The sequence below is a fragment of the Phascolarctos cinereus genome, unplaced genomic scaffold (genome assembly GCF_003287225.1).
Source record: "Phascolarctos cinereus isolate Bilbo 61053 unplaced genomic scaffold, phaCin_HiC Scaffold_9;HRSCAF=440, whole genome shotgun sequence".
NCBI classification, from domain to species: Eukaryota; Metazoa; Chordata; class Mammalia; order Diprotodontia; family Phascolarctidae; genus Phascolarctos; species Phascolarctos cinereus.
This window is the reverse complement of record NW_027556402.1, coordinates 262,857,307-262,880,829: the sequence shown is the minus strand read 5'-3', so window position 1 is coordinate 262,880,829 and position 23,523 is coordinate 262,857,307. Positions and strand designations below refer to the sequence as shown.

The 23,523-nt window shown below is 55.2% G+C and overlaps 1 protein-coding gene across 4 annotated transcripts in view; it reads left to right on the top strand.

The window, feature by feature from the left end:
- The window catches only part of KCNQ1 (potassium voltage-gated channel subfamily Q member 1), a 352,441-nt gene that overhangs the window by 99,785 nt on the left and 229,133 nt on the right, over positions 1-23,523 (top strand). For all 4 annotated transcript variants that reach the window (XM_078148943.1, XM_020970730.2, XM_020970731.2 and 1 more), the window contains exons 3-9: positions 2,304-2,430; positions 3,919-3,997; positions 5,111-5,207; positions 7,948-8,088; positions 18,906-19,016; positions 19,157-19,252; positions 23,218-23,340. In XM_078148943.1, coding sequence (XP_078005069.1) covers positions 2,304-2,430; positions 3,919-3,997; positions 5,111-5,207; positions 7,948-8,088; positions 18,906-19,016; positions 19,157-19,252; positions 23,218-23,340 — 774 coding nt within the window. The remainder of the gene's footprint in view (positions 1-2,303; positions 2,431-3,918; positions 3,998-5,110; positions 5,208-7,947; positions 8,089-18,905; positions 19,017-19,156; positions 19,253-23,217; positions 23,341-23,523) is intronic.

The following is a 23,523-nucleotide window of genomic DNA, read 5'->3' as shown; positions in this document are numbered from 1 at the left end:
CTCTGCCTTTACCCACTTGGTCCTGAGATGCCAGGGCCCAGGCGCGGGAAGGAAGGATGTGGGCAGAGAGCTTCGGAATGGCCGGGCCGGGCCGGCCTCCACAGCCTTCTGGGCTTTCCATCCCAGCTTTGTCTCGGCCGGGGGTGGGGAGGCTGCCGAGCCCTGGTGGGCAGTGGGCATTCAGTGCCATTAAAGGCCTGTTATAGGCCAGGCTCTGGGCAGGGCACTGAAATAGAAAGGAGAGACGGGGAGGGGGAGGGGGAGAGGGGGAGAGACAGAGAGAGGAGACAGAGATAGAGTGACAGAGGAAGAGACAGAGACAGAAAGAGAGTAGAGAGAAAGGGAGAGAGAAGAGAGGGAAAGAGGGGAGAAAGAGAGAGAGACAGAGAGGAGAGAAGAAAAAAGAAAGAAGAAAGAAAGAAAGAGAAAGAGGAAAAAGAGAGAGAAAAAAAGGAAGGAAGGAAGAAAACCACTCCTGCCCTCAGGGAACTGACCTTCTCCTGGGGAAACAACAGGGAAAGAGGTGGTGATGTGAGGAGGGCGGGCTCCCTTCCCACCAGGGAGAAGAGGAAGACCTTCCTGGAGAAGACGACAGGGGCACTAGAGGTCTTCAAGAAAGCTGGGCATTAGAGGTGGAGGCGAAGGGGGACTGCATGCTAGGCATGGGGCACTTCATCTGCAAAGGCCTGGAGGCTGTGCCTAGGAAATGGCCCACGGGCTGGTTTGACTGGAACACCCAGTGTAGAGTTGATGGAATGTGGAACAAGACTGGGAGGGTGGCCTGGAGATCAGTGTCGATAGTCAGGGGCGTGGTGAACAGAATGCTGGACTTGGAATTAGGGAGACCTGGGTTCAAATCCTGCCTCAGATGCTTACTGGCCGGGTGACTCTGAGGAAGTCACTTGATGTTGCTCAGCCTCAGTCTCCTCATCTGTAGAATGGGAGCTGCCATGGACTGTGTGCGGCAAGTCTGTCACTATTGTCTAGAATGGGGCCTGTGCTCCTGGGGGGCCCCGAGGGAGAGCAGGGAAGGCCGCCCTCCCCCCGCCCGCCTGAGTCGCTGCTGGCCGAGACACAGAGATGGGAGACCAAAATCGACCCATCTTCCCTGCCCGGAGTGGGCGACTGGTCAGTCTTGAACAAGATTCATTAGGGCAGGGCACACATGGGGGGCACACCCAGCCCCACCCAGACACACAAGTACAGGCCTTATACAGGATTTCTATCTGCCTCTTGGCCGCGGAGCAGGGAGGGTGCTGGCTCAGCTGCAGACAGACACTGGGCATCTCTGGGCATCCAGGAAGGACAGACGGCCCGTGATCATTGGGTCCTTCAGGTCAATAAGCCTTTATTCAGACGTTAGGAGTGAAAGATGGCTGCCCTGTGCGCTGTTAGGCCTCTCCCAAAGGCCTTAGTGACAACCCCACGGAGGGGTCCTTGGCCCCTGTCTTTGGGGGAGACTCCACTCTCGTGCTTGCCAATGGACCATGGAGGCTGGCCCCCTAGGAGGAAGAAAAGCAGCCCTTCCCCCTTCTCCTGTCTTGATGCTGGATCAACACATAGATCTCTTGATAATTTGGAGATGGGTCCTTAGAGCCCCCGGCTCCCAGCGAGAGCCCAGACTCCCTTTTCTCCCCGTGCTCCGAGCTTTGATGGGCCCCCAGTGGGCTGTGTCCTCTCCCCAAGCTCCGGCTCCTTGGCATCCTGAGCTCCTCAGCTTAGAAGGTCCCAGAACTTGGGGGTTCAGCAGGCTGAGCTGGCAGCCAAGCAGAAGACTTGACCGTTCCTGCCCTCGGCGGTTCCTTCCCTCCCTCAGGGGTGCATCAGGAAGCTTTGCCCCGAGCTGGCTTCCTTGCCCGGGAATTAGGGTTCCCTGCTGGCTCTGCCCCCTCCGTGGGACCGTGACCTCCATCTCTGGGGATCCTCCCCATCCCACCCCCTGACAGTAAGGACAGCCATAACACCCCTGGAGAGGACAGGATGCTTATTTTCTCCACATCTCTCCCCATTGTCCCAGGATGCCTCAATAAAACACTTCGCTAGCTGTTCTCCCCTCCCCCATTAGAGGGGAAGCTCTCTGAAGGCAGGCACCGTCTTTTTATTTCTATCCCCAGCACTGAGCGCAGGGCTTGGCTCACAGTAGGCACTTTCAGTTGCCCCCCTCCTGGAGGGGGCTTCTGTCCTTCTGCCCTGCTGGCCCCAGGCAGAGCCTCCCTCGGTGCTGGGTCGGATGCCCCCACCCCGGGGCCCCTGACCACCAAATGAAGTGAGAGCTCACGGCGTTTCCCCTCTCCTTTTCACAGGAAATCGTGCTCGTGGCATTTTTTGGGACGGAATACGTGGTTCGCCTGTGGTCAGCGGGGTGCCGCAGCAAATATGTGGGGATCTGGGGACGGCTGCGCTTTGCTAGGAAGCCCATCTCCATCATCGGTGAGTCGGAGCCTGGTGTGGGCCAGGCGCCACTGGATTGGGAGGCCCGCTGCTGGCCCCCCCCCCTGGAAAGGCCCCTGGACAGGGTATTCTGGACCCAAAAGGGAAAAGCCAATCTAGAAAGTCAAAGCTGGAAGGAGGCCAGGGACTGCACAGTCCAATCCTGTCTTTGGACAGGAAGGAAACTGAGGCCCAGACAGAGGAAGAGACTTCCTGGAAACAGGAGGCAAATCCGGGCACACCTCACTTGGCCCAAGATCTTTCTGTCCCATTAGGAGTCCCAGCCCAAGGACGGCAACCCGTAGAGACGTCCCTCAAGGCCCCTCCCTCCTCACTTTAGAGATGGGGACATGAAGGCCAATAGCCTTCCGACTTCCTGGCTGAGTGCCCAGGGGCCCAGGCACCCCCCCACCAGCTGCCCCAGACTCACAGGTGGGCCTGTTGGGTCCGACCCAGAGCCCCGAGAGAGCCCCCGAACTCGGGTCAGAGGAGGGGAGGCTGGTTGGGGTGTGTTTGGAAGGAAGCTGTTCAGTTACTCTCTGGTGGTTTTCAGGGGTATGCCTGGAGGGGTTTGAGGGGCTCTGACATTCCCAGGGACCAAATTAAAATAACTTGGGGATTATCATCCAATGAAAATCTGGTTTGATGAGTGTGGAGATCTGGGACCGCTCTGGGAAGCAGGGCTTGGCAGGCAGGGGCCCACTCCACCACCGGGCAGGCAGGAAGGCATAGGATTCTGCATCCAAAGGGACCCTGGCGGCCCTGGAGGCTCATTCCTCTCATTAGATGGGTGGGAGATAGTCCCGGAGAGGGGAAGGGCCTGGTCCTGGGTTCCAAAGGTAGAAAGTCGCAGAGCTGAGGTTCCAACCCAGACCGCTTCGGCTCCTTCCTGTGCACATGGTCAGCTGAGTTCATGTCCCGTGAGTACAGCAACCGCTGTGCCCCGGCGAGGACACCCCTGGACACAGAATACTGGAGCCCTTTGAAAAAGTGAACCATAATCAGAAAGCCACAGCCTGGCCATAGGGCATCTTCAGGCCCGATCTCCTCACTTTACAGGAAAGGAAACTGAGGCCTATGGAAACCGGGGGGAGATTAGGTCAAAGTCCCCTAAGCAGGGGAGTTAGGATGGGACCGCAGGCCAAAGGGCCCTGGCCTCGCTCTTCCCACTCATCAGAAACTCTCAGGCCCTGGGTCTTACTCACTCCTGCCTCCCCCTCAGTGCCTAGCATGGGGCCTTCCAGCTACCACTCAGCAGATGTTTGCCCACTGAGTCTTTGCTGCCCCAAACTGCTCTATTCCAGGGACCTCCTCAGAGGGAGTGTTTGGGGGCTGTTCTCACAGAAGGCTGCCTGGGCCGGGACTCGGCAGGGCTGGGGGCAGCGTGAGCAGGAGTCCTGTCCTTGGTCGCTGGTGGGTTAGCAGTGCCTTTGGGAGACATCATGTGATAAGGTCAAGCTTTTGGCCTTCCCGTCTCTCTTCATCCAGACCTCATCGTGGTGGTGGCCTCCATGATTGTACTCTGCGTGGGCTCCAAGGGGCAGGTCTTCGCAACGTCAGCCATCAGGTAATCACTCCTCGTCAGCCATGGCGACCGGAGGGAGAACCTCCCAGGACTGTGCACTCCCCCTTCGGCATCCGAGGCCTCCTGGCCGACCTCTTTGCTTGCTCATCGGAGGTGCCTCACCTCCGGTAGCGAATCCTTCCGTCTCCCACCTCCCCTCGCCAGACATTGGGTGGCAGGCTTTAAAGGGTTCTGGGAACTGAGAGATTGACCCCAACCCCTTGGTTTTATAGAGGAGCAGAGGGGGAAGGGGGTCACCCAGGGTTGTCCGATTGATCTGCCAATCAGCTGGCATTGATTAAAAGCTTACTTACTGTGTGCCAGGCTCTGTACCTCTTTGAACTCAAATTGGACAGACAGCCTCTACACAAAAGGCAGTTTGGGGAGGGGGGCTGTGACACCAGGAGAGGCTTTATGGAGAAGCTGAGTCAGAGGCTTGGCAGTGGCCGTATCCCGTATGGATCAGAGCGTGGGACAGTGGATGGATCAGAGCGTGAAGAAGAGGGAAGGGTCGTTATGGCCCAGTGGTGGAGTCCGTATTGGATTCCAGGAGGAGTAGGAAGCCCCTGGCCCCCAGCGGCTTGTAATGGGCTGAGCCAGGCCACGTGGCCCCCGCGCATCCTTGGCCGCCAAACTGCGGGTGGAGTGTGGGCCCGTCAGCCTCCATCTCTCCAGGAGCTTCTGTTTCTGGTTTTTCTTCTCCCCAAGGGCTAGGCTTTTGGTAACCATTGAGTGGGCTTGTTTCCAACCAGGAGCCGGCGGTTTAGGCTGGCAGGCCAAACACAAAGAGACGTGGAAGGGATGTGGCTGGGGCCAATACGGTGACACCCAGCCTGGGCGTCCCCCTGCCTGGGACCAGACCCACATCTAGCTGGAGACTTCCTTCGTTGGGCTCAGGCCTCGTTCTTGTGAGGCCCCTTCCCAAGAGGAGGGCGCCCTCCCTCGAATCAGGGCCAGGAGAGCCGATGCCGTCTCCTCCCCTCCCACCCGCCTTTCCCAGCAGACCTCACTGGGCCCGGCCCCTGACGTTCCTGTGGCCAGCCCGAGCCCGCCGAAGGGCGAAGGGCCAAGGCCCTCAGGCTTCTGGTCTCATGAGCTCTTCTGCTCTGTCCCCAGGGGGATTCGCTTCCTGCAGATCCTACGGATGCTACACGTTGACCGGCAGGGTGGAACGTGGCGACTCCTGGGCTCGGTGGTCTTCATCCATCGGCAGGTGAGCCGGGGTGGGCACCAGCCTAAGCCCTGTCCCTCGGCCCCAGTGTCTGCTTCCCACGATCTGGGCTTCTGGGGAAGGGGCAGGGGAGGAGGGGCCAGCCCTGGGCCTAGGGTTCTTGGAAGAGGCTTGGTTGACTTGCAAGTGTGATCAGAAAGACTTGTTCCTGTATGTGCACCCCATGCTCACACACACCAGGCTCACACACACACACACCCCATGCTCACACACACCAGGCTCACACACACACACCATACTCAAGCACACGCCATACTCATGCACACACCAGACTCACACACACACCAGGCTCATGCACACGCCAGGCTCCCCCCCCACACACACCATGCTCACACACACACACCAGGCTCACACACACACCATGCTCACACATGCCAGGCTCACACACACACACACACACACACACACACACACACACACACACACGCACACACCAGGCTCACACAGACACCATGCTCACACATGCCAGGCTCACACACAAACACACCAGGCTCACACACACACTCACCATGCTCATGCACACGCCAGGCTCACACACACACACCAGGCTCACACACAAACACACCAGGCTCACACACACACACACACACGCCAGGCTCACACACATACACACACACCAGGCTCACACACATACACACCATGCTCACACACACACCAGGCTCACACATGCCAGGCTCACACACAAACACACCAGGCTCACACACACACACACCAGGCTCACACACACACACGCCAGGCTCACACACACACACACATGCCAGGCACACACACACACACACACACACACACACACACACCATGCTCATGCACACACCATGCTCACACATGCCAGGCTCACACGCGCACACACACACACACACACACACACACACACCAGGCTCACACACACACCATGCTCACACATGCCAGGCTCACACACAAACACACCAGGCTCACACACACACACACCATGCTCATGCACATGCCAGGCTCACACACACACTCACCATGCTCATGCACACGCCAGGCTCACACACACACACCAGGCTCACACACACACACACACACCAGGCTCACACACAAACACACCAGGCTCACACACACACACACACACCATGCTCACACACACACACACACGCCAGGCTCACACACATGCACACACACCAGGCTCACACACATACACACCATGCTCACACATGCCAGGCTCACACACAAACACACCAGGCTCACGCACACACACACCATGCTCATGCACACGCCAGGCTCACATACATACACACCATGCTCACGCACACACACACCAGGCTCACACACACAGCAGGCTCACACATGCCAGGCTCACACACAAACACACCAGGCTCACGCACACACACACCATGCTCATGCACACACCAGGCTCACACACACACACCAGGCTCACACACACACACACCAGGCTCACACACAAACACACCAGGCTCACACACACACACGCCAGGCTCACACACATACACACACACTAGGCTCACACACATACACACCATGCTCACACACACACCAGGCTCACACATGCCAGGCTCACACACAAACACACCAGGCTCACGCACACACACACCATGCTCATGCACACATCAGGCTCACACATGCCAGGCTCACACACAAACACACCAGGCTCACGCACACACACACCATGCTCATGCACACATCAGGCTCACACACACACACACACACACACACCCCATGCTCATGCACACACCATGCTCACACATGCCAGGCTCACACGCACACACACACCAGGCTCACACACACACCATGCTCACACATGCCAGGCTCACACACAAACACACCAGGCTCACACACACACACACCAGGCTCACACACAAACACACCAGGCTCACACACACACTCACCATGCTCATGCACACGCCAGGCTCACACACACACACCAGGCTCACACACACACACACCAGGCTCACACACAAACACACCAGGCTCATGCACACACACCATGCTCATGCACGCGCCAGGCTCACACACACACACACACACACACACACACCATGCTCATACACACACCATGCTCACACACGCCAGGCTCACACACACACACACCAGGCTCATACACACACCAGGCTCACACACACACCATGCTCACGCACACACCATGCTCACACACGCCAGGCTCACACACAAATACACCAGGCTCACGCACACACACCATGCTCATGCATACGCCAGGCTCACACACACACACACACACACACACACACACACACACACAAACACACCATACTCAAGCACACACCATACTCATGCACACACCAGGCTCATGCACACACCAGGCTCACACACACACATGCCATGCTCACACATATGCAGACACTCATACACACGTGCTCAAGTCATGTTGCGTTCAGTCTTTTAGGCAGCAGTAAAGGGGCCATCGCCAATATGGCAGCCTGGGTCCCAGAGCCACTGGTGGAGATTCATTTGTCAGTAGCATCTGTGTTCAAGGTGGGACTGTGGAGCACAGAGAGGGAAGGAGCGAGGGGCCACCCGTTCTTGGAATTTGGAACTCTTGGAAATGGATGGGAGGCCCCTCCCTCCTTCCCAAGAGTTCTGAGAAATGCACATTGGAAGTTGGAGCTCCCTATGGGAAATGCGCTTGACTTTAGGATAAGTGAATGGGGCGGGCCGTGCTCCTCTCTGGCATTCATACTGTCTGCTGACACACCCTTTTCCTTGATTGCATCTTGCCTCACAGGAGCTGATAACCACCTTGTACATCGGGTTTCTGGGTCTAATCTTCTCCTCCTACTTCGTGTATTTGGCGGAAAAGGATGCTGTGAATGAGTCAGGCCAGATTGAGTTTGGCAGCTACGCGGATGCCCTGTGGTGGGGCGTGGTAAGTGGGGTGCCCTGTTCCCCTGTGGAATCTGAGCTACTGGGGTCCCGCCTGTGTTAGCTGACCAGAGGTCATTCTGGAGAATGGGCCCCATTATCAGCATCTGCCCGTCCGAATGCTGGTCAATGACTTCCCTGCCCGCCGGCTCTGACGGTGGAAAGTTTCCCTCACTGAGATCAGCGTCTTGTCAGCTGTGGTCAAGGCCACTGAAATCCAGGCTTCCCTCTTCCCCTTGGCCAGTGACATCTGCCTGGGCCTCTTAAGTCACTTTGTTTATGGAGTCCAAGTGAGTTATTTGTTGGCAAGTTGGAGGAACGTGCCGCTCAAACCACTGGCGTCCAGCACACCCAGACCGAGCCTGGGTTGGCATGTGGTTCACCCCAGGAGAGGGGCCTGGACAGCACACGCGCTGTCAGCAGGCCGGGTTTCCAATCCAAGTCAGAGCAGAAACGCCAGGCTTCTCGCGGGCTCAGGCTGCCCGGCTTTGCCACCCTGGCATCGTGGGAGCCCTCGGACGTCAACCACGGGCCCTCAGCGAAGCAGTGAGTGTCGGCTGGGCAGATCCCACAAAAAGCCAGCTGCCTGATGAAAATCTGGATCTATCCAAAGAGAAACTGGGTCGAGGTGGGCAGCTGAGGGAGTATGTGCTTCACAGAGTTCTTCCCCAAAGGACCCTTCTGCCGCTGCCTTCCAGCAACAAGAAAGAGCCTTTATTAAGCACCTTCTGTATTCTGGAGAGGGAGAGATGCAAAGGGAAAATTAGGCAGGGCCTGTCCTCAGGGAGAGCTCCCAGTCCGGTAAGATGCACTGATTTGTCTGCATCAAGACCCACAGAGGCTGAGTAGTGGGAGGAAGATAAAGCCTCTGGCTGCTGGGGAATTCCTAGTGTGTGTCCCAGGTGAGAAGACCCCTCTCCCTGGGGCCTGCGCCCGGGACATGTTTGCCACAGGGTGTAGCCACGTGTTGACGTGACAGGGGCTCGGGGCTGTGGCCATGGAGGTCAAGAGGCAGAGCTGGGAGGGACCTCGGTGGTCCTCCGTTTGAACCCAAGCCCCATCGTTTTACAGATGAAGACACTGAACCCAGAAGTGACTTGGCCAAGGTCACATAGATAGTGACTTCCAGAGCCAACACACCAACCTGAATTCCTGGGCAGCTTCAGATCCAGCGGCTTTCCCTTCTGCCAATCCACATTCTGGATTCTCATGTCAGCCCTGCCACTCACTTTGCTAGGACTCACATTCCCCACCTTCAGACTTCCTGCTAGGCAGTAACCTTTTCTGGCAGTCCTGAGAACTCCCCTCCCCTTCCCCTTCTCCCTCTGCAACCTTGTCAAAGTCCCTCCCCCCACTCTGAGCCTCAGTTTCCCCCTCTGAAACAGAGAGGCCTTGGCCTTGACTGTTCCCGTTTCAGATCTTGGTGTGTCTCACAGAAAGACAATGAGGAAGGGGATTGTGTCTCTGAAAAGAGCATGGGAAGAACTAGCTCTGATAAGCCAGTGCTGACTATTGAGCGGGAATATTAAAGAATATGATTATAGTTCAGCATCGTGTGTCATGTTTCCAAAAACTGACTTCATGCTGGGACTTGAAGGACTCATCCGTAAATGCAATAAGGGGGAATATTAACTGCATCCTTTACAAGCCACAGCACGGCCATGATCGTGATCAATAAGGAAACAGGAACAAAAGAGGCAGATGTAAATGGAGGCAGATAAAATGTCTGAGTGATTAGTTATGCCCAAAGTCTGCCGGGCTGCCTCGGGAGGCAGACAGAAGCGAAGTGGTCCAGCTTTCGTGTTCAGGTAGGACCCCAAGAGCTCAGGTCAGCCCCCTCTCAGAGCAGGGCTGCTGCTAGGGAAGCCAGGAGGTCACTGCAGCTGCGTGTTTTTCCGCCCCAGCAAGCGGAGAGATGTCTTTCCCCACTCCCACCCTCTCTGTCCCTTTGAGGTTTTGCATGTTTGGGAGTGACAGTTTTCCATCCATTAATGATGCCTTCTCTGCAGCTGCCCTGTGCGGGGGAGCTGCTGTGGGGAGGGCTTGGTCAGTTGGATTCAATCAAGCTATTAATCTTAACCCCGAGTTATGGGACATTTTCTCACTTCTTGTAAGAGAAACACCTCAGGAGAACACAGGCCTGGCTGACTGGAAGCTGGATTCCATTTGGAAAAAGCCGGCCAGCTGCCGAATCAGCATCTTTCCTTCTTCCCGGGCTGGCGGGGAGCAGAACATGACCCCCTGGCCGTTTCTGTGCTCCATCTTGTGTTGGGGTGGCTGGCTGACAAGACAAGGGGCCTGGGAGTGCTTCTGGGAAGGGTCTCAAGGTACTGGAAGGACCTTGGATTTGGGTCTTGGTTGGAACCCCCACCCCCGCTCTTTGTAGGTCTGACCTGGACAAAGCACTTGTCCCTTTGAGCCTCAGTTTCTCCATCTGTAAAATGAGGTAGCCACACTGGACAGCCTCTGAAGGACTTCCAGCTCTGGCACTAGGGTCTCAAAGCCCTTCTCCTCTCTGTAGCATGAGAAGCTTTGACATTAGATTGTTCTGCAGTCTTGCTTCTCACTCCCCTGCAGTCATTTCTGCATTTCAGAATCCCCCCAGCACACTGATGAGGACGGACCTGGGATGGGCCAGGGAGCAAGGAAGGAGAAGCTTCCTAGGATGAGCCTGCGCTCTTGGGCTGGCCTTCAGAGGCGGCTCATGGGGAGCATCCCCAGAGTGGGTGCAGGTTACAGTGAAGACAGGGGAGTTCAGTCAAGGCCTGAGTGAGAGGCCCCAGTGTCCTCTTCTGGTGCCCAGCACAGGCCAATCTTCCATCCCCTCTTAAACCCTTTCTGCCCTCTCTCCCTTCCTCCTCCTCCTCTTCTTCCCTTCCCTTCCTTTTCCTGCCTCCTTCTCCCCTCTTCCTTCCCTCCACTCCCACCCACTCTCTTCATCAGTGAATGAATGGATTGGCTTCCTGGGCTCCTTGGGAGACAGGGCTTTGGGGCTGATGAAGGAGCCGTGGTCTGACAGCCCAGAACGTGTCAGTCTTTCCATCAAGCCCCCTATGGCACTGCTGTAAAATTAGTATCTTGCTCTTTAGGGGGTTATAAATTGACTGTAAAAACTCAATCTTCCCTGAAACTTGGCAGCCGTGGCAGGCCCCACGGCCGAGGTGCTGGAGCCATTATCCTTTATTTTCGTTTCACCTTGGGAACAAGACACATTTGTCCACTTTAGAGTTATGAGCAGAGAGAAAATGTTATTTTTATCTGTGCACTTTGCTGAGCTGGTGCCTTGTTCAGCTTAAATGGGTGGAGAGTGAATGTTTCCAGGCCACCTTTGGCACCTTCGTTTCCAAGAGTAGTGTGACAGGCACCTCGAACCCCTGGGCCTCCTTCTTCGCAGGGGGCCCCCTCAAGGCCATCATCCTTGGGGACAGACCTTCCAGGTCTGGGGCTAGGCCCCTGAGGGAGGCAGAGATGGGTAGATTCCCGCCCCTGCCCCTTCTTCGTATGTCACGGGAACCTAGGAGACACCTGGCTCAGCTCTTGGCTAGGTATCCCCTGCCCGCCTCCTTTCCTAGGGTCCATCTTCTCTTACGAGTTCTTTTTTTGCCACAGTGGCTTGAGCAGCCTGGCCAACTCATAGCCATGGAGATGCCATGGAGAAAGCTGCCATTTTACCCACAGGAGACAGTGTGATGGTGGAAAGAAAGCTCACAGCTTTAGGAGTTGGAAAACCCAGTATTCCTGCCCCTCCTATACTACCATCCCATCCTTAGAAACACAGGGCGGGGGGCAGGGGCAGACACACCTAGAGCATCTCTAAGGCCCCTCCCAGTTCTGGAATGCTGTGTTCTATGTTCTAAGGCCTCTGCTCTGATTTTCTGTGTGTGAAGGTCACAGCTCTCATGTTCCATGTTCTATGTTCTAAGGCTCTTCTCGGTTCTGACATTCCAAGTTATATCTATTTTTTTGCATTGTAGATATCCATTGATTTTCTATTGAATAAAAGGTAAGGGGATACTTTCTGACATTCTGGGGGTGGTCCCCCAAGTCCTCACTTCTCTATAAAGGGAAATCTTTTTCCATGTCCCTTGTCCATGCAGGCCCTCTCCGCCCTAAAATGAGCATGCCTTGCTTGGCTCCCTCTCCCAGGGGCTCTGTGTTCATGCTCACCTGCCATGTGCCCAGGGGTTTCTCAGCCCCTCCATGCAGGTGTTATTGTCCTCTTTATGGCAGGGGCTCCAAGGTCGAGACCTTTTCTCAGTAACCAGCGACTTGACCTACCATTGGCAGAGCCAACACCCAGTAATATGGCGCACACGTGTGATCGTGAAACCAAAGGGCCAATGGAAGTGGCAGATCAATGGACAAAGGTTCCCAGGTTCTCCTTGGGAGGCAGATGACCACAGCTAACCTTCCTATAGCGCCTCCTACGTGCCAGGTGCTGCACTTTACAATTATCAGCTCGTTTGATCCTCACCACAGCCCTGGAAGGGAGGTGCTGCGATGATCCCCGAGTTACAGATGAGCAGACTGAGGCAAACAGAAGGGACATGACTTGCTCAAGGTCACTCAGCCAGTTAAGTCTAAGGCTGGATTTGAACTCAGCAAGTGAAGAAATTAGTAGAGTTAGCTTTTGTCATGGGCCCCAAGGCCATGAGGAGGCTGGTCTTTAAGGCCCATCTCTTGGGATCTGAGGCTACAGTAAGGGAGGAGTAGGCAGAGAATAGGCCTACTGCCCTCTGCCCTGGCCAGGCCACACACAGACAGTTGGCGCCATATTGTATGTCTAGGTGAGAGTGATCAAGATGGTGAGAAGATTGGAGGCAGCACCCTAGAGGACCCAGAAATGTTTACCCTTGAGAAGAGAAGCCTGGGGATGGGGGTGGAGAGAACAGCAGCCATTTTCATCCCCCACCCCCCACCTACCCTCTCCTTGAGGGCAGAGATGGTTTTGTCTTTTTTCTTTGTATTCACAGTCACCATGCCTGGCGCATCGTGGGCACTCAGTGTGAAGGGATGGATGGATGAGTGAATGGGTAGATGGATGGACGGACGGACAGATGGATGGATGGAGGGAGGGAGGGAGGGAGGGAGGGGTGGATGGATGTATGGGCAAGTAAATGGATGGATGGATGGATAGATGGATAAATGAATGAATGGGCAAATGGATGGATAGATGAATGGATGGATGGATGGATGGATGGATGGATGGATGGATGGATGGATGGATAGATAAATGAATGAATGGATGGATAGGTGGATGAATGGATGAATGAATGGAAGAATGAATGGATGGATGGATGGATGAATGGATGGGCAAGTAAATGGATGGATGGATGGATGGATGGATGGATGGATGGATGGATAGATGGATAAATGAATGAATGGGCAAATGGATGGATAGATGAATGGATGGATGGATGGATGGATGGATGGATGGATGGATGGATGGATAGACAAATGAATGAATGGATGGATAGGTGGGTGAATGGATGAATGAATGGAAGAATGGATGGATGGATGGATGAATGGATGGGCAAGTAAATGGATGGATGGATGGATAGATGGATAAATGAATGAATGGGCAAATGGATGGATAGATGAATGGATGGATGGATGGATGGATGGATGGATGGATGGATGGATGGATGGATAGACAAATGAATGAATGGATGGATAGGTGGGTGAATGGATGAATGAATGGAAGAATGAATGGATGGATGGATGGATGGATGGATGAATGGATGGATGGATAGATGAATGAATGAATGAATACTGCATGGATTTGGTTAGCATCAGTCTTTCCTTGCTTGTCCCCATAGGACAAAATGAAGAGCAGAGGGAGGGAAGGAATTTCAGAGAGCTAGTTTAGCTGGCCATGAATGAGATTCCCTAATGAGCCACACTACATACCGGGGTTGGTGCTGGCCACTCCGGAGGTAGCTAGTTCCCTGTCCCACAAAGGCTGGATAACCTCTTGTTGGAAACAATGTCAGGGAACCTTTGGTCAGAGGCTGTTTGGAGCAGGTGGCAGCTCCTGCCAGCTCTGAGGTCTGGGGGTCCTTGGTTTTCTACCTCCCCCTCCCCATCTGGAAAGTAATAGACATTCACTTTTTAAAGGGGAGGAAGGTCCCAGAGGGAGGCCCCCCAATTCCAGCTGCAGACACCCCTCTTCTTATGCAGTTGGGGCCCCTCGGTGGGCCTGGGCCCACCCCACTCCAAGGCCCTGGCTCCCTGATGGCTCGGGGTACAGGGAGAGGTCGGGGCAGGGCCTGGGAGGCTGAGCGTTGAGACGATTCACTTTCCCATGATTTGGGTCTCTGAGTCTTGGCCAGGCTTGGCCTCTGGGAACTTTCCAGCCCTGCCTTGGCCCAAAGGCTTGTCCAGAGCACATACTGCAAAGACTGCAGGGCTGCTCCCTGTGGGCTGAAGGAACGCCTCACTCGTTCCCAGAAATTCTCCTCTTTGGGCCCAGCCCTGACCATAATGAGGCGGCTGGTTGGGTTTTTGTTTCCTGACCCGACCTTAGCCAAGTCCCAGTGTGCTCCCCAGCCCTGCTTGCCCCACCTTTAACCCTGCCCCTGGCCCACTGACCCGTAGGCCCGACTCTTCCCTCACCCATCCATGGACAGTGTCCTGTCCTCTCCTGTCCCTTTGGCTCTCCCAGGAGCTTATGGATGATGAGACAACTTCCCCATTAGTGCATCTGGCCCCTTGGGAGGTGGCTTCCTGAGCAGTGAGCCGGCCACGTTCATCGGGTTTCTGTCAGGTGAGGGCGAGGTGACTGCTGAGGCCCTTTCTGCCTCAGAGTCTGTGATATTTCTGGGGCCAGAGGGCGTCTTGAGGCAATGCTGTGGCCCCTGCCCAGCAGTCCCCGAGGCTCATTGCTGGGGATGTTGGAGCTGGCTCCTCTGTTCTGTGAGCTCTGTTCTTCCTAGAGCTACATTCTGGAAGTCCTGGGATCTCAGCACTAAGGCATGTCTGAGAGGGTGAAGGAACGACATTTCCCCCAATCGTCCAGGACCCCGGATTGCAGCTGGGAGAGACTTTCGAGGGCATGGAGTTTAGCCTCCTAATGCTAAACGGTAAAGAAACCCAGACAAGGGAAGTGATGATTCTAAGATAGTAGGAAGTGTCAGGTGCAAAGCCAGGATTCGAACCAGGGACCTCTGATTCAGCCTTGTGGAAAGCATGGCTTGCTGTGCCCACACACCGTCTGGGTGCTGGCAGGATTTGGGGTGCAAGGCTCAGTGACTTGGGGAAGAGGGGATCCTGCTGCAGCCCCCCTCCCATTCCATCTAGTCAGGCTGTTCCTCACTAGCCCCGTCCAGAGGCTGGCTGGGAGTAATAAGGGGAAGTGGGTCATGACCATTAGATCAGAAGCTCCTCCAGGGCAGGGAAAGTTTTTTGCCTCTTTGTATCTCAGGCTCTTGGCATGATGCCTGGCCCTTAGTAAGCACTTAATAAATGTTGATTGACTGGCTGTCAGGGAGACTGGGGTTTTGAGGGTCAGGAGGCCATGCTGCTTCCATAATTCTAGCTGTCCCCAGTGGGGATGGACTCCCCCACCTCAGAGGCCCTGGTCAGAGATGTCTAAGATGAGGGACCCCTGCTCAGGGACAGCTCGGGCCTGAGGACATGGAGATTCTCCAAACTGAAAGATTTCCTCGGTCCGAAACAACTTTCCCCGCTCACTTCTGGACTTGCCTTGGCGGAGGTCGGGGGCTTCTTTGTGCGGAAAGGGAAGGGGCTGCTTGCGTCTCCTGTTACCTGAGGATTTCCAAAGCCCCTGGTTGTAGTATCAGCCTTAGAGAGCCTCTGTGTGGTGTGTGTGGGGAGCCAGCCAGTGGGCAGAGGAGGGATCGGGAGGGGGGGGCGTTCTCACCTCTGCTAGGCTGTGACTTCCCTGAGAGCAGAGTCAAGGGCCCCCCAGCCACCGCCTCCTCTTTGCAGCCACAGACCCCTGTCCCGTTTCAGTGGGAGTGAACACCTTGAGTCCTGGGCACATCCTTGTACCCTTCCCAAGGGGGAGTCCTTGGTCCTGGCACCTGGGCCCTCTGGGCATCTTTGCATCCCCTTCGGGTCACTCCCAAACAACTGTCCCAGAAAACAGCTCAGACCAACCTTCGGGGCTCCCAAACTCCTCCAAAACATCGCTGGGCTGCCACCCCCCCCAGGGGCCGGCTCCATCTGCGCCCTAGGGATCCCTCTGCGCCCTAGGGATCCCTCTGCATGGATAGTCTTTTGGGGGAGGGGCTCCCTCCCTTGTGCATTTACGTCCCCACTCTCCTGATACGCCTGGCACATAGTAGGTGCTCAGTAAATACTGATTTAATTGAACTGCCTCCAGTCTGGTCTAGCTTCCTTCCTTCCTTTGGGATGGGAGACAAGCCACCCCTACCTTCTTTGACAAATGGTTTATACATGTACAATGAACCAAGCAATAAACATTTATTAAGCACCGAATGTATGCCAGGTATTGGGGATATGCAAGTAAAGCAGTCCCTGCCCTCAGGCAGCCTACAGTCTACTTGGGGATGAAACACATTCTGGCACAGAAGTGCTGTCCGGGAAGGGTGACTGACTCCCCAGCCTTCAGGAGCTTCCCATTTCGGCAGCCCATAGGCCAGGGCTGTGGGACTTCAGGTAGTTCCCTTTCTAGGCCTTGGTTTCCCCACATATAAAGTGAAGAAATTAAACTACGTGATTACCAGGACGCCTTGTAGCTCTAGACTCCTTCTGTGCCTCAGTTTACTTGTCTGCAGAATGGGAGAGGAGCATAACCCTTGTCTGTCTCCCTCTGAGGGCTGAGAGGATGCCTTGAGACAAGGGACAGAAGGCGCTTTGTGGCTGTGAGGAGGAGGAGGAGGAAGAGGCTGGTGCCTTCCTCAGCACACACCGGAGCCTCCCTGGGGCCTCCTCCTGTGTCCCCCATCCCGAGGCTGAGGGCTCAGGACCCTTCTCCTCCAGACTGTGCAGTCTGGGAGTCTCAGCCTGACCCTGAGCTGGGCGGCCTCCTGGCGACCCCTTCCCCTTGCCTGCAGCTGCATAGAGAGCAGCGTGATCCGGCCCATCCCACAGGATCCGACTTCCCAAAAGAGGGAGAAAAAGTGCAAAAGCAAAGCATTTTCTCAGGAAAAGGGAGGTGGCTCTTGGCCCCCTCTTCCTGATGGGGCGGCCGGAGTGGGGAGCTGAGGAAGGGGACCCAAGGGCTCTGCTCTCCTTGGGGTCGGGGGAGAGCAATGAGCGGCTGCTGCGTCCCTGCCCCCCAAACCTCCCACCAGCAGGCTTTGATCCTTCTTCCTCTGTACCCTCATGATGTCTGTGGAGGGGCCTGGGGATGGATTCAACGTCCCAGCTTCGTTTAAGCTGCCCGTGTGTGCCTTGGCTCTCCTTCCCCATAGGGTGGACGTGCTGACCTTCTCTGGACATGGCCATCTAGGGGAGGACGAGAGGCAGGCGGGTGTCCTTCCCTTTGGATCTGGGAAGGAAGAAAACCAGGCACTTGTTGGGGGAGCGGGCATCTTCTAGAATCCCTTCAGAGACTCTGTATTTAGTGTCCAGAGAAGGCTTTGGACGAAACGTCCAACTGGGGCCTCTGGCCTTTGGAGAGGAGCGTGTCCATAGGCCTCAGCCAGACCCTGAGCTTGGTTTCATGCCCATCTATGCCCATTGCCCAAGAGGAACAGCACCCAGGCTGTGTAGATGGGGATCCACGAGAGCTCTGTGAGCCCAGGCGCGCCCACATCTCTCCTGGGCCTTGGAGAGCAGGGGATCTTTGTACCACGCTGCATCAGTAGAGCCCCTCCGTGGACCCGTCTGCCTTTCAAAGTGAATGGTGTGGAGGTGGAGGCAAGGTGTCTGGGTCAGTTAGATTGGGAGGCAGGGGGAAGGCCTCTGGTTCTAACCAAGGAGAATCCCCCAATGGCCCAAGTGGAAGAACGTCATCCTACAAGCCGGTCCACAGTCTCACCTTGGGCATTGTGGGTGGGCTCGGGCCTGCCTCGTGGCGGTAGTGAACACACGCACAGGAGCTGGGTTGCAAGCCAAGCATTGGCTTGTGGATTGTGGCCAATGGTGTTAGACCCAAGAGCCACCAGGCAGTCTGTAATTGGATGGAAGATGTAAGTCCCACTAATGGATGATCACGGGGGGGCTGGGCTGTTGTCCGTGTAGCCCCCACTGTGGAGGAGAGCCCCTGGGGAGCAGGGCACCTTTCAAACCATGCCAGTGGGCTGGCAAAGGCAGAAGCCCCAGGGTTAGACCATGGAAGCCACCCCCAGGGATGCAGGGCGGGCCCAAGCACCCCAAGGGTCGCCTCGGCAGTCCCAAGGCCCTGGCCCTGAGTGACACTAAACAGGCTGTGTTGGAGAAAGCAGCTGCCCTCACGCCGGGGGCCTCAAGGGCAGCCCCCACACTCATTTTCACATCCAGACCCCCCCAGCTCTCTCTGCAAACCTCAGACCTGGTTAGCCCATGCCCAGTGAGCGCTCAGGCCAAAAAGCCTTCCCCACTGAGAAGAGGGGCCTCTGACCTACTTTTGGAAAAGAGGATGAAGTGAAGTCTCTGGTGGCCCTGGGGGGTGGGGGACCTCTGGCCTTCCAGCTCTGTGCAGGGCACAAGCCGAAGCCCCATGTCCTCCTGGCATTCTCCACGGTCCTCTTAGCTGGCCTCAGTGACGTGATGGCGCCAGGCCCCCCAGGTCATTCCAGAACTCCAGGAGGATGGTGGCCCCCTCCCCACCTCCTCTCCTCCCTGGACACAGAGCTCTCTGGGCCCCTGTGGGGCCTGCTGCCTGACGCCTCCTCCTCTTCCTCACCACAGGTGACCGTCACCACCATTGGCTACGGAGACAAGGTGCCGCAGACTTGGATCGGGAAGACCATCGCCTCCTGTTTCTCAGTCTTTGCCATCTCGTTCTTCGCCCTCCCTGCGGTAGGTGCCGGCTGGTCTCAGGGTCGCTGCTCCCTTTCTGGGTGAAGTTTGGAGACTCCAGCACAGGGAGCCTAGAACACATCTGGCTCCTTCCAGGGGAGACCCTGGGCAGCCAAGGCTTCCTTCCTTCTCTCCTGCAGGGCATTCTTGGTTCTGGCTTTGCCCTGAAGGTCCAGCAGAAACAGAGACAGAAGCATTTCAACCGCCAGATCCCAGCTGCGGCCTCCCTCATTCAGGTAAAGTGCCTTTGCCTCTTCACACCTGGGCTGTGGGAAAGGTAGGAGAGGCCTGGCCCAGGGGTCAGGAGGCCACAAAGGCCTGGTTCTGCATCCTGAGGGAGTGGATGGTGCTGGGGTCAGCTGCTCTTGTCCAGCCAGCCCATGGCTGGCCGTGACCCCAAGGCATCCTCTCTGAGGTGGCTGGGGATGCCTCCCCTGCCCCAGGCTCCTCCATAGCATGTCCACTTTGGGGATGCTGAGGAAATGCCCCTGAGATAATAGCTGCAGGGCTAGATTTTAGCAGTGGAAGCTGGGGGAGGGGAGGCAGAAAACTCGTGGTCAGTCCCACCCTCTCCTGAGCTAGACTCCTTGGTCCAACTGAGCGCATTTCAGCGAGCAGGAAGGGGACCGGGAAAGGGGAGCAAGCGTTCCTGGGTCCTCTCACTTTGAACAAAGCCTCCCTCAGCCTGGACACCCCCCCACCTCCTGCCGTTCTGCTATTTCCTTCAAGAGCCCTTGTGGATGGAGCAAGGTCGGTCGATTGAGCAATTAAGGTGAAGGTCAAGGCAAAGACCTTCCCCAGGACCTTTCTTTTAGCTTGGCTGGGGTCAGGAGACTTCTTTCCTTCCCCTGCCATCCCATCTCCAAAGTCCAGCATCTGCCTTGATTGGGAAGGAAGCACTTTGGATTCTGGGGGCCTTTTGGGAGCACCATTAGGGCTCAGGAGAGGAGCAAGGTAGTTGCTGGCCAGGTCCAGATCATCGGATGGGAGAGCCGTGACCCTGGCTGGAGCCCTGAGGGGTTGTTGGCCTGAGTCTCCAGGAGACCCCACTGAATCTGCTGACAGGTCCACATGACCCCTGTGTTTGGGGTCCCCTGAATCCCTGGCTTCCCAGACTGAGTTTGGGAGAGGAGATCTATTCAGATCTCGGCCTTGAGCAGGCTCTGGCCTGCTTGGCCTCTCTGTTCCCTGCCCTTGAACCCTTTCCAGAGAAGAGCCCGTGGGACCTGGCCTGCAAGAGCCTACTTAGAGAAAGATGCTATTGACAAAAGAAGGCCGCAAAGAGCAGAAGCCCAGCAAGAAGGAGGGTGCCGCCAAGCAAAGGCCCCAGCGCCATTCATTATCTCCCAGCTGTGACTCTGCCTTTTAGAGGCCTGTAAATTAAGGCCTAAAGTCGGGCTCCGGCTTACTCCCCAGGGGCCGGGTGGCCGTGGCCAGAGAGCACTGGAGAGCATGTTCCAGCCTCCCTCCCCCAGGGAAGGCCTTGGCCAGGGCCAGAGTGGACACACGTTCATCCCTCGGAACTCCAACGTTCTGAGGCGGTAGGCACTGCGGCGGCAAGGCCAAGGTTGTAGCAGGAGATGAAGCTGCATCCTTATTCAAGGATGGGAGTTTGGGCTCAGGATGAAAGAAAACAGAAACCTGAGAGGGTCTCTACAGACGTGACTGGAGGTAGAACAGGCCCCACCAGGGCACGGTGGAAACACACGTGTATACATGTGCTCATACAGGCACACACAATATAACAGGCATGCACAGGACATGGATACATGAATGCCACCTATATACACAGACATATAATACAACATACAGACACGTGTGAATGCATGTACACACATACACATATACACATGCACATATACAATGTGGCATGTATACATGCATGCACACACAACACAATATGCACGTGTGAAACATACAGATACGTGGCTATGTGTGGGTGCACGTACGGAGAATGGTTAGGAATGTAGCTTTTAAGGTAAAGCGATGGAGGCACCCTACTTTCCTAGGTGCCCCAGCTTCTGTGAGCTGTAGATGAGAGGGAGGGCTGAGACAGTACAGCTGAAGTCCAGGGGAGGAAGGTGAGTCAGAGGGGTTATGCCCCCATCACATGTCACAGTCTGGGCTCAGGCATTTAGGATGCAGACCCTGGGGTGGAGAGTGGGAGCTCAGGTCCCCCGAGGGCGGCAGGGAGCCCCTGGAGCAGCCTCGATGTCTCCTGAAGGGTGGGGAGGACTTTGGAAGAGGGAAAAGGGAGCTAGAGGGCTCCCTCTGAGGTCGAGGCCTGGCTCTGGCCCTTCCCACCCAGGAGTGTAAGTGAGAAGCTTTAGGTGCAGAATCTGCTAGGCCCATCCTCTGCTAGGGCAGGGCAGCCAGAAGGCCAGTGACTGATATGTGGCTGTGTCTCACAAGAAGACTTCCTCTGTCTTAGTTTCTCCAGCTAACAGGCAGAGCACAGGAGCTTTGCGGATAATTGATTTGTCCGCTCCCAAAGCTGGGAGGGTGAGGGGAGAGGACTCTCGTTGTCCAAGGGTCTTGGGGGCCTCTCATTAACAAGAACCAGAGGCTATGCCCTTCACCCATGGGTAGCTGGAATGGATTACTCTTGTTTAGAGAAAAGATACAACGCTGAGGGCTTGGCATTTTGGTCACGTGTGGACGTGTCTGGCACTCAGCTAGGACTCCTCGTCTTTGCCCCTTAAACCTGTCCCTCTTCCCAACTTCCTCCTTCTGTGGAGGGCATCACCATCCTCCTGGTCCAGTCCCATTTTATGAAATGTCTGCTCTCTACCATACCCTAGGCTAGGTGCTGGGGATCCAGAGACCAAATGGACATTTCCTGCCCTCTGGGGCACTTACATTCTCTAGGGGAGGCGAGGATGCAGCAGACAAACACACAGAAAGATGTGTCGGTCTGAAGAGGTGACTAGGGAATCATGGATGGTTCTCCATAGAAGGCGGCACATGAACCAAGCCTTGAAGAAAGCTATACATTCATTGTAAAAGGTAGAAGCTCTGCCAGCGTGGATGTAGGAGACTGGAGGTAGAGTTCAGGGAAGAGCTGGAGGCTGACGTCTAGAGCTTGGAGCGAGTGAAGGAGATTCAGAAGAAGTGAATGACCCAGCCAATGGACCGGTCTCTCCAATGTACATGGCGGGCATCCTGTGTGTTGGGTGTGTTGGGAGCGTCAGGGACAGCTCTCCTCAGCTAGGCTTTAGACTCAGTTGCTTCAGAGAGCCCTTGCCCAGGTTGAGGGGAAATCTAGGTCAGAATGATGCTCCCGCACCATGAGACGACATCGACCAATGTTCTTGGTCTCTTCTTCAGCACAGACATGGGTCAAATGATGCCCAGATGCCACATAGGGCATCTCCCCCAAGAACTCTCTGTTCCAGGAACATCAGGATGGCATGTTTGTGACTGAAAAAATCCTCCAAAGTCCAAAACAAACCCAAAAAACAAAACTGGAGGCAACCCAAGCGTCTAACAATGGAGGGATAGTCAAATTGTGGCTAGTAAAGTCATGGAATATTGTAATACAATTAAGACTAAGTGTGAGAAACATAAGGAGATCTGGTCCGACCTTTATGGAATAAAGCAAAATCCCAACAACGACAGCAACAGCAGACTGAGGGCGACTCGGTCCACCCCGACTGTGACCACAAGAGAGGGAATGTAAATGAGACAGAAGGAAAAGACAAAGGGCTCTGATGGGAAGGGACCCCGGGGTGGGGGCAGGGCTGAGAAACAGGGATGGGGGTGGGGGGGTGGTTTATGCATTGAACTTAATTAAGTTAAATGTAAATAGTTACAAGGCAAGCTTCAATAGTTCCATTGCTGTTTATTATTAAGTTTATAATGTCATTAAAAATCCTCTGCTGCTCCCAAATTGTCACCTTTACAACCATCCATCTACCCACCTATCCTTCCATCGATCCATCTGTCTATCCTGCCATCCATTCATCCATCCATCCATCTATTCTTCCTTTATCATTCTATCCATCCATTCACTCATCTATCATTTCTTCATCTATCCTTCCATCCATCCATCCATCCATCCTTCCATCCATATATTCTTATTTACTTCCTTCAACCATCTATCCATCCATACAGAAAAAGGAAAGTCTGTATATATGTGCCTTGAAAAATGAATTTCTGAAGATTGAGGATGAACAGACTTCTTTTTTGTCAATGATTTCAGACGGCCTGGAGATGCTATGCAGCTGAGAACCCTGATTCTTCAACATGGAAAATTTACATCCGAAAACCTGCCCGAAATTATCACCTGTTGTCACCCAGTCCCAAACCCAAGAAATCTGTCATGGTAATGAACCTGTTCACCTTTAATTCTGGTGGGGGCTACCCAGCTGGTGTTCTTTTCCAAAGCGGGTCAGTTCTGGTTTTTGTTCTAGGACATAGGTTCTGTTGGGGGAGGGGTGCCCAAATGCATGTGTATGCATGTGCATATATGCACACTCCTGGGTGTCTGTATGCAGTGCTGTTGAAC